This window comes from Pagrus pagrus (assembly GCF_965226575.1).
Source record: "Pagrus pagrus genome assembly, chromosome: 7".
Lineage (NCBI taxonomy): Eukaryota > Metazoa > Chordata > Actinopteri > Spariformes > Sparidae > Pagrus > Pagrus pagrus.
The window spans coordinates 21,723,040-21,737,003 of NC_140191.1; the positions used below are offsets into that span (position 1 = coordinate 21,723,040).

Below are 13,964 nucleotides of genomic sequence, written 5' to 3' on the forward strand. Positions count from 1 at the left end.
CCACTTCATTCAGACACTTCCTTCTTTTCACCGCAACCTGAAAATAAATAATAACTGTCACATCCATACTGACATGGCACACGTCCTCTGTATGTCGTGTATATATAACGCTACTGACAATACATTTGACGTTGACTTTGGCTCTGACTTGCTTGTACAGTAGCTGTCGTGAGCCTTTGGCTACGGTTAGCATAAAGTTAATCAACTCACAACATTACTCGTTAATTGCGACCACAAACCGCCTGCTTTATTAGATTCACGGTCATTTCAACTACACAGCCAATTAATACCACACATTTAGATTATCAGCTATGTACTGTACAACTTAAATTGGAGGCTCATCTGTCCAGGAGAAGAACAGCAAGCTCAGTATCCAACTTCAGCCCGATGCTATCGCTAAGTCACTATGTCTATTGTCACTCTCCCTTTTAGACTCTCGTTTCTCTACATCGGTCTTCCTTTTTTTGGCTTGCTTAGCCGTGTACGCTTTTGTTTGTGATGCCGGGATAGCGGCTTTTCCTGCCGGGACGTCCACCGTTGCACCATCACCACAGATGGAAGGTGAACACGCACCGACTTTGGTCGAGCAACCAGTAGGAACGCCCAAAACAGCTTGCTCTGTAAAATGAACTGTGATTGGCTGAACACTGCCGTCACAGCATTGATTTTTTAAAGCCTGAATACAGAGCCAAGAGGAGACACAGAAGTCCAGTGTTCTGTCATAACACTATGAATTACAATTTGCTGAAAGGTTATTATTGATTTTTGACCAAATGACGCCTAAAATAACTTACACACTCCAGCTTTAAGCACTCCCTTTCATGTTAACTCATTGTTAGAGCTATTCAGTATTTGATTTTATAGCAGCAATTGTTTAAGTGATCCATACATATATTCTGCAGAGAAGAATGTAAATCAATAATAAATAAATAACCACTACAGTCAGGCAGCTGCAACATGAAGCTTTCATAGAAAATAGACCAAACTCAAAAATGGTATGTTTCATAGAGAAAAGTGTTTCTGGTAAAAGATGATATATTTAAAACAAAAAAAATCAATATAAACAAAAACGCTGCTTATTTAGTAAGGTTGTGAAAAAAGAACTTGCAAACTCTATGTACTCAGTATTTATCCTAGAGGATACATAAACAACATTTGGATCCTCATTGCATCAAAATGGTTGATTTGGTTGGCAGCCTTTCCCAAACAGATCACTGACCTGTAGGTTCCACTCGCTAACTGTGGGTGCGTCAATGAGCAGCTCTGTCAGATTGAGGTTGTTGCCAAACGGGATGCGACGCTGCTTCAACTCCCGCTGCCAGTCACTCAGTAGAAGATTACGAAACTCCTGGTTGAAGGGGCCGGAGTAAGAGAGGAATGCTGTGGCCAGAAGAATGTCACCTGGAACAAGAAAAGGTTTTGTTACTCGTGCATGCATAAACACTGGTCATTGAATATAAAAGTGTGTGAAAATAAAAATAAAGATAAATGTTAGTATGTTAGCTGTACATTGGGATTTAAATGTCAAGTCAAACAGTAAAATGTAGACCAGATTGTTGGTATTGTTTGTCTTACTCATTCAAGCCAAGTTTAACTAACAAACACAACACAAACAAATCACTATTATTCATCAGAGAGCGTTAATCAGTTACATTGCAGGGCCAATTCTATTATGGCTCCTTTTTCTGATTAACAGTTATATCTGCTTTGACACCCACCAACAAGGCGTTTGGTTTGGGCAGCAAACTCTTTGCTCTGCTCTGTCCATCTTTCCTTCTCGCCAGCCAGACCGCTGATGAGACTGGATGCCGTCTGCATCTTGTGTCTGCAGCGCTCAGCATCCTCCAGCAGAGTCTGATGGGAAGGGAGAGCAGACAAAGAGGTCAGTAGGTTGATGTATCAGTCTGGCCTCCCTGTCTGTCCTTCCAACTGTCTCTACATCAATCCATCCATCCATCTAAATCTCATTCGACCATTTGTTCTCTGTACGTCGGTGTGTATTTATTCTCAAGTATGTTTACAGGGACAAAGAGTGCATGCTCATATCAGTACTGAAATAACCAACTATTCTGTGACTTGTAAACTCCAATGCCAGTAGTATAGGACTTTGATGCTCTCTTTAGCACTGTGTGGGTTTCCTCCAGGTGGTACAGTTTAAAAATATGAAAATGTTTGTTTATGGAGCTCAATGGTGGCCGGCCACTTTTTGAACAGCTCTGGATGTGAATTTCCTATTTATTCACTCTACTGACGTTTCAGAAAATCCTTACATAAAGACTTTTAAGTCTCAAACCAAGCAGGCCAATTACGGGATGAATCATGACCTTGATGCATTAGATTTGGAGCAAAAAAAACTCTGGAAAACAGAAAAAAGGGAAGGTAAGGCAAAGGTACAAGACTGTGTACACATTTTTTTAAAGCCTGAAACAATACTCATTCCCATAGACTATGCAAATTATTCTTTTTCAATGACTATCAACTCACAAACACAAGTATAAGGCCTGACTTGTAGAGATTTGCATCCCTCAGACACTTTAACTAATCTGTAAAGAAAACACAACGTAAACGATTTGAACGTGGTTAATGTAACTCAGGTGTAGCAGCATTAGCATGCTAACAGCAAGCGCTACAGGAGCATACAGTATACCACTGTTTCACAATCTCATAGCCTGTGGTAAATCTAGCGTGGATGGTTACGACATTATAGCTAATAATCAACACCCTTTTCAGTATCTGAATGGGAATGTCACTTTCAGAACCTCCATGTTGAGCTCCATGTGACAGTCATTTACCTTTCACCTAATGCTTTCTAGGTTAGGCTTGCATTGAATCTGGATGTGGATGTAGATGTTTTTTTTCTATCCTTTTTTTTAAAAAAAAAGAAAGAAAAAATATATAGTAAGAGGATGGCAGCACCTTCAGCACAATTATGTCTTTACCAGCTGCTCACAGGCAATAATGAGGTTGTTTGTCCAATATAGCAACAATGTCTGATTCATCAATAAAGACTGTCTGGTATAGGCATTCTCTTAATTAAGAAGCACATCAAAGTCAACAGAAATTATCTGAGCCTTTAAACGCTCCCGCATTGAGCCCTTCAATCTTGTATTTGGCCCCTAGAGATGAACAGCTCTGCTTCTTAATCACAAAATTATAAAAAGAGTCAACTTAGGCTGTCCAGATTTCCTAATCAGCGAGTGTTGATGCACATACTGTTCCATTTATATGCTGTTATTTAACACAGAACAGACAGTACTGATGATGAAAGGCACATCCACAGCAGATAGTCTCACAAAAATGGGACACACAATTACCTGTGTACTGCTGGTGTTGGTTACATTCATTTAAAAAGAGGTCTAACTCAGATTGAGTCGTTTTGAGGTGGAGACAGTCCACCTCTGTGATTTCAGTTTATAGGCTCATTTAACAAAATGGTAACCTACAATGCTGGAAAATACTGAATTACGATAGTAATGGTGTTAAAAGATTAATCAGAAGTTAAAGCTTAGACAAAATGTTCTAACCTATTTTCAAGAAGCTCACCCTGGTTATAAATCTCATCAGGTGGCACAAAATAAGTTTTAGAAATGATCTTTAACAAATGTGTCAAGGTAAAGATACTAATTATAGACTTAATTTAGCTGAAATAAGGTCATCATATAAGCACATATTTTAATGATCACTTTTTTAATATTTCTTTTCATATATGGACAAAAGGTCTTTAACTTGTGTTCATGTATAAAACATACTGTACATGAAGAAATGGACTGCTTCTTTGAAAGGACTGGGGTTAGCTGAGGTAGGGAAAGACATCTCATTGTTCCAGGAAATTAGGAATTGAATCATTAAAGCACAAAAGAGCTGTGTCAGTCATGTGAATCATAAAGAACAGCAATTAAAAAGAAATAATGGGATCACCAGTTTGGATTCTGACAAAGTAGTTCAATGTATTGTGCTACTAAAACTCAGCTAAGCAGAACTGATATTGTAATTCTCCATTATATTCCAGGCTTCAGTGGAACAGACTAGATGTCCAATTGTATAATGTTATCTATGAACATTAATTAGTCCTACAGGAGAAAAAAGGCACAAAAATGTCACCAGTTTGTGTAAGGAAGAAGAGGAAGAAGCAAAAGAAGCAGCAGAAAAATATGAAGCAGAGGAAGCAGTTGGAGAAGAAGTAGATCTGGCAGATGTGAGACATTGGAAGCTTTATGGCATTATCATTTTTCTTTTTCTCCTAGGAGTTTGTTTGGAAGTTAAGGAAGTAGACAAAGCTATTGACCTGTTTCTCCATCATGGCCTTCTCGTACTCCGCCTGTACCACATCCAGCTCTGCCTGCTTGGCATCCAGCTCAGCTTGAGCCTTCTGTAGGTCCACATTAGCTATGGCCAGACGATTTTGCTGCACTGCCAAGTTAGCCTGAAAAAGAAAGGAAATAAGAGACACAGTACAATTTGGGATGCATTAAAATGCCTACACTGGTGCCTTTCAGTCACCTTTTTAGACAGACGACTAAGATAGAGAAAAGATGGAATTAAAGACAGACACGATGTGGTGAAGGTGGAGAGGATTTGACAGAAAAAGAGAGGAGAGGTAGTAGGATTGAGTGTTTTATTCAGGAGAAAAACAGGGACAGTTCTCCCTATATTATTTTTTCCTGTGAAAAACAGGGATGTTTTTTGGTTCAGATTATGCCAGATTAGATTTTAACCATGTCATAGGTGCAGATACAGGGACTCAAAGCTTGGAAAAAATAGAAATCTGCAACTGGTAATGAGGGAGATGGAGAGAAACTAGAAATTAACAGGGACAGAGGGGGTGATGACAAGAGGCTTAGAGACAGAGATGTAGAGAAAAGTTGTGAGTATGTCTAAGTGTGTGTGCATCTGAGTGTGTTTGGGTGGCCTGGGGAAGAGGAAGTCTGGAGCATTCATTTAATATTTATTGACATGTGAGAGGACCACCCCTGCCCGTCTTTCTGCCTGTCTGTCTGCCTAACTGTATCTCTGTCTGGCAGTATTCTGGCTGGCGGGAAGGGAAGCCACCACTGAGCTGGAAACCAGAAAATCAATTTGTTCCACGCTAAAGTAAAAAGGTCAGGATCAAAGCAGAGAGGCAGGGAGTTTTCATGGTGGGTGCAGAGAATATGAGAAAAACAAAATGTGTGTGAAAGAGATAGAGGAAATGAGAGAATGAGAGTGGAGAGAGGTAGAGAGGGGGAAAGCAAACTAGGAAAGAAGCAAGGGGGGTGAGATGGGTGATTTGAAAAAAGAAACCAGGGGTCAGCAGATGCATAAAAGTGCAGTGCAGACAAGATGGAGAAAATAAGATGCGACGAGGGCAAAATAAGTAGGAAAATAAGACCGGGTAACAAGGGGGAAAGGAAATAAGGCAAAAAAACAAAAACAAAGAACAACTCAGTAACATAAGAATCATAAGGCAAAGTTTTGGTGAACACAATCCAACAAAAACTGCATCCAGCAAGTTAAAGAGTTTAAATGATTGTCACACATTTTACATCCACAGACTACACTGGACAAACTTGGAAAAAGAAAAAAAGGATTAAGGACATTTGCATGAAAACACTGGGTATGCGATATGAATTAACCCCTTCTCTGGAAAATAAATAAATACAAACAAATACTGTAGATAGACATATTTGTGCAGCTTGAATGTGAAAAAGATGAGCCAGTCACTTAGACGTAAAGCAATTAATATCAGTACATCTCTTTTCACTTTGTTGTAGAAGGGTAGAACAGTTTTCAAAGTTCAAAGCATTAATTAATTTCTTCTTAGTTTTTTTTTTGTTTGTTTTTTACAATTTGTGACTTTGTAGATTTCATCTTTTGCTTTTTGCTGATCCAAGAACCAAATAATCCATTCCAATGAACAAACATCAACTAAAATATTAGACAAATATCAGCAAGTTATGATCTCAAAATAACTTTTCTTGTGTTTACTCACACACACTTCAACCAAACTCTTATTTCACCCAACAGGAGGTAATCTGTTTTGCCTGATATTAACTATTATGCTTTTTCAGATATGATCTTTATCCCACACCAAACTCTACTTTGTGACTGAGGCTGCTACGACGAGTTTTAATGAACAAGTTGCCTGCCTGTGGAGATCCACTTAAGGGCTTGAACTACTGTAAAATGGCATTAAATTCAAATAGGCTCTTGGAGCTTTACTCACGGTGCACCCGTTTTCACCATTTTTATTTTTGCATGCACATGATAACTGGATAAAAGCCTACTTCTGTCCGTCTGTCCATCTGAATTTTTTGGGCCACTTCTACTGCCTACACCATCAGCAAATTGTTGCTGCCAAAAAGTAGGAATATGAATAAATCCTTTTCATATCAGAGACAGTTTATGCTGTTTCTGTAGCCTGGAGCAATTCTGCAGAAAAATAACCGCTCTCCTCCACAATAAGTGTTCTTTATTCATCAGAGTGGAAGAGTGGGAGGCCATGGACTTTGCCCAGGGAGTGTGTGTGTGTGTGTGTGTGTGTGTGTGTGTGTGTGTGTGTGTGTGTGTGTGTGTGTTGGGGTGATGTTGACGACAGGTGCATCATGCGGCGTTCATTTGTTAGGGGATATTTAAGAGGCGATTTATGTTATATTTTGAACTCAACAAAAGGACTACACTTGAAATTTCTTTTTATTCTATTCTCAGCATCATATACTCTCAATGGAGGGAACTATTGTGCTACAGTAGATATACCACACGATACATTACCTTCAAGGGTAAGACCTCCTTGTTAATGGAGAAGAAGGATGCCATAGCTTTTGTCCAGGACGCAAGGCCAGCCACATTGCCACACACTCTCTTGGCTGTTTCAATGTTGTAGTCGGGCATGTCAAAATAAGGCTGCAGCAGCTCCACCATTTCCTCATTAATGCTGTCTTTGGGGAATTGCTGCAAAGGAAGGGAGAGAGAAGGAAAAAAATGAAGGAGGGGGATGGGAGGAACAAAAGCGAAACTTATGTATGTCAGTATGCAAAGAATATAAACATTTACCACTCATTTAAATAACAAAAAAAACACTGTATCTGTTACTTAAAAACAAAGAATGTGGCACTGAATTAAATTTAAAAAAAGGAAAAAACTGAAAATAACTGGAGCAATGGTGTAGAGGAAACCAAACGCAGCAAGTGGAGCAGGTAGCCGCAGAGGAAATGACAGGAGAAAAAGACAGACAGGTAAGGACAGAGAAACTGAGACAAAGTGCAAAGAGGAAGAGTGAAAACAGATGAGGCGGAGCAGCTAGTAAATGTGAGAGGAGCACAACACAGAATAGAAAAAAATATTATATGCATGAGTTGTTGGAAAAGAAAGACTGACAGAAAAAGGCGAGGAATCAAAAAGATAAAAGAACACAAAACACAAGGTGGGATGAAGAGGGAAGATAAAAGTTGTGGTAGTTGTGTTCAGTGACGAGAGAGATGAGATAGAAATTACAGATAAGATGATGACAGAGCAAGGTAGGCAGACAAATCGAACTATAAGAGGGGAGTAAAAGTTCAACCAGCTGAGTCAAATCTGAGAAAGTTGTGGAATATTGTGGATTCAAGCTTCTCAGTGATTGAGCCGATTTTACACATCACACCATCTTTGACCCACTACAAATCTTACTGATCAAAGAATACACTTGTCACCTTAAACATATAGTCTGTAGTCTCATTGTTGTTGTTTTTCTTGTTTTTTTTATTGGTTGTATTACTGTATATACAGTATATATTTTATTATAGCTATGTCCTTTGACATATGTGAAGGTTGCCTGCAAGTTTGAGACTCCCTGTGGGCTGACATCCTTCCCAGTACATAGCTATAACTACAGCTGCTAATTGTATTCATCAAAAAGTGAGTATAGTATAAGAGAGTACAAAAAGTATGCATTTCACTGATTGGTCTCGGTTCAGGCAGTGACTCTGCTGCATAATGACACAGACACTTAAGCGGCACTTATAGCATCTTAGAAAATAAGATTCAAGTGTTTTGTTTCCAGATTTAATATTACAACATAAGTGACTTTGATATCTTTTATAAAAAGAGCAAGGAATAAAAATTGGTGTGTGTGGAGCTGGATCTGGTCCTTCGGTATTACATCTACAACAATTTTTACACACTTTCATGGTGAATACAGTAAATAATGCTGAAGGCTACCAAAGATATCTCCAAAATAATATGATTTAGGGCATACTGTATGTGAGCAAGCCCTCTGCAGCAATATACCTGATCAATCTCAACTGTATGAATGTGATATGAGCATGCATACCTGCAGGCTGCCCAAGAAGTTTCCAGCTGTCATGAGTTTTAGGGACTCCTGCCAAGAAGGTGTGTTGCAGTTCTTCTCTGGGTCGATCTTCACTGTGTTGACCCGCCTCTGGAAGAGCAGCAGCACACAATCCATGATCCGCATGATGAGGTGGGGTGGGCGCCCGAGTGTTCGTACAGTGGCAATGTCCGATGGCTTGATTGTCTGATAGGGCACGGTGAAAGGAAATATAAGGGAGAAGAATTTAGACTGTATCTGAATGTTTAATGATGTTGTACAGCTTGTGTGAACTGATAATAAGAGCAACATGGGTTATCATTGGTCATGTTTTAAGTGCATTTTACAGCAGTCTAAAACAAGTAAAGCAATTACATTTGCCTGTTTATATACATTTATTTTTGGTTTCACAGTAAACCACTTGTCGGACACAATTTAAGGTGTAAAGTTATCATATGGTACTTAGTTCTAGATTATAATTACTTTTTGTGCCCATCTGTACACATGGGAGGACAGGAAATAAGTAGAGTGAGTGCAGGCAAGTGGATTTACACAAGATATTCTATAGAGTGAGTGGAGACAATTGGATGACATGAGAACAAAGACTGAAATAATCATTGTTTTATTATGTCTATTTATGACATGACATATAAGGGCAATTGTATACAATGCTGCAGTTTAAAGCAGAGGGAGTGTGTGAGAAATTACAACCAGAGGCACTGATAGGAGAGGGAAAATAAGGATGAAGACTGTCAATATAATCTCCAACAGAATGACAGAAGTTCTGCAGAGGGGGACAGAGAATTACTTCAAGGGACTGATTAAAAATGAGAGACAGAAGGAGAGTAAAGAAAATGTCCCATTGAGAGTTGTTTGGCTGCTTCACCAAGCCCTCTGCCCGCTCGTCTCATCTCCTCTCCCTTTTGCACTTTTCCTCATTTCTGCTCTCTCTTCCCTGCTCCATTTTATCAGCCAAAGTGTAAATCTCCTACTAGAATCAGCCTGCAGACTGTCTGGTTTATTTTTTCTTCCAATTTCATCAACTCCTCAACTCTCCACTCATCTTTTTCTTATGACAGTGTCTCAGGTTTCCATTCAAATGTATGGCAAATTTTAACCACATTGAATCCACAAACAGAAAATGTGAATAAACACTTGTTTTCATCCACAACTGTTATGTGATTATTAAGAGTTGCTTTATGGAGATAAGCAGATGTAAGACATGGTAGGCTAGGCTGAGCTTCATTGATTTGAATTGTGTTGATTAAGAGCTAAATCAAAGAACTTGAAGTAATTAAAGTTTATTTTTCAAAGGGATCTTGCAGTGTAAATAATTACACCATCATGGCTCAAGCGCACAGACCAGCTGTAATTGGCAGGAAGTCAATTATAGGAAATGCACTCATAAACAAAACTGTACACTGTCTGTGTAGCTGTATCAAGTCAATGTCAAGCTGAAAGTGGCCTTAATGTTCCTCATGTTATATTGTGGTGTAAATGAGATTCACAGTAAATGCCTCAATCTCTCAACCTCATCCAGAACAAGTGAAGAGGTCTCTTGAATGAGTGGCAAAATGCCCTGAGTTCTACAACGGCAGTCCTGGCATGTGCACCACAGCTCTATTTAAAACCCTCTATAGCTCGTAAAAAATACATGATCAAAATGTATGATCATCAATCCAGACGGACTGCCCAAGGGTTTCCTGTTTGAATATATACGGTTTTCATCTGCAGCAGCAAGATGAAAATTCTAATCAGAGACCTGCCATAGTAGGAGATCTGTTTGCAACCATCTACGCAGGAGGACAGCTTTAATTACAACACAGCTCCAGGCCCCAGAGCACCATGCTAACTTTAGACACAGCACGGTGGGAAGGCTGCTGGCAAAACCTGCTAGCAGCTACACACAGCAAGTCACAGAGGGCTCTAAGTGGCACCCTGAAGCAACACAAAGTGAGGGAGCAAGACAAATACTGGTATGTGAGACATTAAGCCACACAGAGGAGTGCAATAAACTGCTCAAAAACACAGTACACCGACAATTCTTGGCCCTAAGGCTATCTTTTAGGGGAAACTTGTGCTTACACAAGAGTATACAGGGGAAGCAGAGGACCTCATGAGGAGCTGCACTGCATGACAGAGAAGGCTTATATAAAAGTGAATATTGTCATTAGAAGAGAAGCAGGAAAATAGAAACCATAAAAATACTATATTCATACTGTTCATAGGAATTCATCAATGCTACATACAGGTATTATTTTAAATTAATATTAAAAATGTATTAACTTTGTCAATGATTTGGCTCAAATTGCTGAATGACTAAATTACACAATCGCAGCATCTAATGAAAATTGATCTCTGTTTTGATAATTGAAATTCTTATTTCCCAATTAATTTTAGATCCAGTTATAGTTAAGATGAATATCATAACAACATAGAGAATCCTTACATATTCAATGTATATGCACTTTGTGGAGAGCACATCATGATTTGCCATCAATAACTTTATCACAACTAGGCTTTTTGGGTCTTCTATCACAAGTCAAGTTAGCTTTAATCACATCTGGTCGTATTTTACATTAAAGTGGTGGAGAAAGATTGAAAAGTAAATGAAGCAGTAAACCCAAAAAGGTTTACTTTTGTCTCAAGGGACCTTTAGTCTCAAGAGTGAAAGAGTTGAGATGAAAAGGTAGAAGCTGGAATAAATAGCTGGAATAAATATTTTGTGTCGCTTCATCATTCTTTAGCTCTTTACAAACAAAACAAGTTTGGTCTCTGTCTGGGGAGCATATATTCAACATTTCTGCTTCATACCTGCAGTGCAGCCTCTGCTTCCTGAAGAGCTGGCCGGGCAGACTCAAGTTTCTCCTCAGCGATGGCCTTGTCAGCGGAGATGCTGTCTACAATGGCCTGGGCTTTGTCCTTCACTTTCTGCACTTCAACCTTCACTCGCTCTGCTGCCTGTGCTTTTACTGTTACCTCCTTCAATACCTGGGTGTTTGCACAAAAAGTAAACATGGCCATAAATCATTGCAATCCCAACTTGTCCATGCACACACAGCTATAGAAAAATAGAAACATTAATGACTAGAATAATACAAGTTATTCAAGAAAATATGAACAAACATACTCAACCTACCATATCAGCCTTGTCATTGGCAACCTGCAGCTCCTTTTCTTTCACCTCCAGCTCTTTGCTGAGTGCTGCTACAGACTCTGACGCCTCCTTCAGCTTCTTAAGACCAGTGTTCATCCTTAACAGTAAACATATCAAAAACACAATCAGATGAGCCGCATGCAATTTCAAAACATACCTTGAACCTTGCTCTTGTGAGCTAGACTATCTGAGAGGACTCCACACTTCTACACCTGGGGTCCTGTTTGTTGTAATGATCTACAAACTTTGAAGAGGAAGACATGACATTATGACAGATTATGTGGTCTACTGGGCACCAGGTGGTAAAGATACTTGCACATTATTTTATAACAGCCAAAACAGCTCAGCCTTGGTCTGCTTGTAGAAAGTTTCCTGTCAAAATTCTAAATGTCATTATATTCCTTCAACAGGTGCCAAAAAATCTGCCATGTTGTTCTGAGATGGGTAATGGATGCTGTATGATGATGGCGGATTGCTATTTTGAGGCAGCGGAAAGAGACAGCGCCATAGCCCAACAAAAAGCTGGTCTAAAGTCAAAAGCGCAGTCTGTTAACTGCTATTCAAACGACACATTAGATACGCCTACACTGATTTATGTTCCGCCCAAAACACACTCATGACGAATACCATCTCTTTGCGGCATGTGCCACACTTTGTGCCCAGATTATCCGCCGTTTAACTAGCAAAATGGACTTGGACACGTGCTGCGCTTTAGACCATGCGCCATAGACCGTCTAAATATGGCCCTGTATCTATTGAATGAGACTAGGTTCAATCTTTGACACGATTCTTTTTTAAAAACTACCTGTGAAAACTGCTGTTATTGTTCAGAAAATTCACACGTCATGCCTAGTTATTGATGCCTCACTCATTACTGGACACTCATGATGACTGAGAGGAAGACTGAATTGCAGATTGAAGACTCAACAACTTTATTAATCTATTATCATTTATTAGACACAAACACACCCTAATTAGGTGAAGAGATACGGACAACATGCAATTTATACAGCAGTTGAACTGTCATCGTAAATCCTCCAAAGGCTATAAAGTGCGACAGTATACATGTATGTTAATATTGTAATAACAAGTAAAACAAATATTTCCCTTAACCTTTTTTGCACCAGTGTGTAGGATTTTAGATGCATCTAGCAGCAAGACTGCATTTTGCGACCAAATGAAGACCCCTTTCCTCACCCTCGCACCCATGCTAGATGATGCATCTTCACGTGGTTAGGGTTATGGAATGATCAGGGTTTGGGTTGAAATAATCACTCTTGCGAGCCCGTGTTTGGTTTGTCTGTTCTGGGCTACTGTAGAAACATGGTGCTGCAAAATGGCTCCCTAGAAGTGGACCTACTCCCTCTGTAGATATAAAAAGCTCATTCTAAGGTAACGAAAACAAAACACTTCTTAGTTTCAGGTGATAATGCACTAATAGAAACATAATTATGTGTTCAATATCATATATAATAGATTCCCTTAAATCCTACACACTGGACCTTTGAATCTGTTTACCTGTTGAACAGAGTCTGGACTTCAGACCTCTTCTCCTTATAGATGGTCTTGTAGCCCTGAATGAAGGACAGGTAAGACTTGGGTGTGACGTGAGTGGACCGTCTGTATCTAGATTCAAATCAGATTACATTAGGTTAATTCATTTAAGTCATGTGATATTAATATGTAGAATAATCATTTGCACAATATTTCAATCTTCAACTGTTATGCTTGTGCGACATTTTGTGTACGACATTTATTAAAATGTTTATCATAGTTAGGTGATGAGGGTGGATTAGGAGAGGCAGTCGGTTAGTAAAATACTGTACCTCTGGAAGTAGTCCACACACTTCTCTGCCACACCATCCTGAAAGGAACCCATGCACTGAACGACTTCATTTTTTACCTGTGCTGAGCATTCAATGTCATAGACTGACAGGAAGTGCTCAGAAACTGAAGGACCGAAAGATGAATGAGGGGGAATGAGAGAGAGCAGGATTAAGGAGGAGAATAATACAGAGAGTGGAGAGGGAAAAATGGTTACACAAACCAGATTGGCAATTGTAAGCATAAATCTATTCAAGGTTTTTTACTGCTCAATGCTCTGACATGCTGAAAGTAATTCTAATTGATTATTTTCCAAGAGGGAATGGCAGTGTAATTGCATGGGACATTATGGATTATCGGTTACATGTATTATTACAACATCTGTGTCATCCGTTCTTCCGACTGAGCAAAATGAGGAATGGACATTAGGAGACAGGGGAAGAGCAGGGGATAGTAGGAAAATATTGACATTTTCACAATTCATTTTCTTAAAGCAAACTGACAATCTTAACGATGGATGTGCTGCAAGAGACTGATTTCAAGGACAATATGAGCTGTGCAGATTTGATAAAGATGAAAGAATGAAGAATTATATATACATATGAAATTTATAAACAACATCCATTACTTTAAGTAATTAGAAGCACAAAGGACACATTTTTAATAAGCTGACTGAGTGATAAATGACTGTTGTAATAC

At 39.1% G+C, this 13,964-nt stretch overlaps 1 protein-coding gene across 3 annotated transcripts in view; it reads right to left on the reverse strand.

Moving 5' to 3' along the window:
* The window catches only part of dnah5 (dynein, axonemal, heavy chain 5), a 101,247-nt gene that overhangs the window by 26,933 nt on the left and 60,350 nt on the right, over positions 1-13,964 (reverse strand). For all 3 annotated transcript variants that reach the window (XM_084357286.1, XM_084357285.1, XM_084357284.1), the window contains 9 exons: positions 13,268-13,391; positions 12,960-13,067; positions 11,424-11,538; positions 11,099-11,275; positions 8,288-8,491; positions 6,748-6,927; positions 4,286-4,423; positions 1,719-1,854; positions 1,220-1,401 (listed from right to left, as the gene is read on the reverse strand). In XM_084357286.1, the coding sequence (XP_084213412.1) occupies positions 1,220-1,401; positions 1,719-1,854; positions 4,286-4,423; positions 6,748-6,927; positions 8,288-8,491; positions 11,099-11,275; positions 11,424-11,538; positions 12,960-13,067; positions 13,268-13,391 (1,364 nt within the window). The remainder of the gene's footprint in view (positions 1-1,219; positions 1,402-1,718; positions 1,855-4,285; positions 4,424-6,747; positions 6,928-8,287; positions 8,492-11,098; positions 11,276-11,423; positions 11,539-12,959; positions 13,068-13,267; positions 13,392-13,964) is intronic.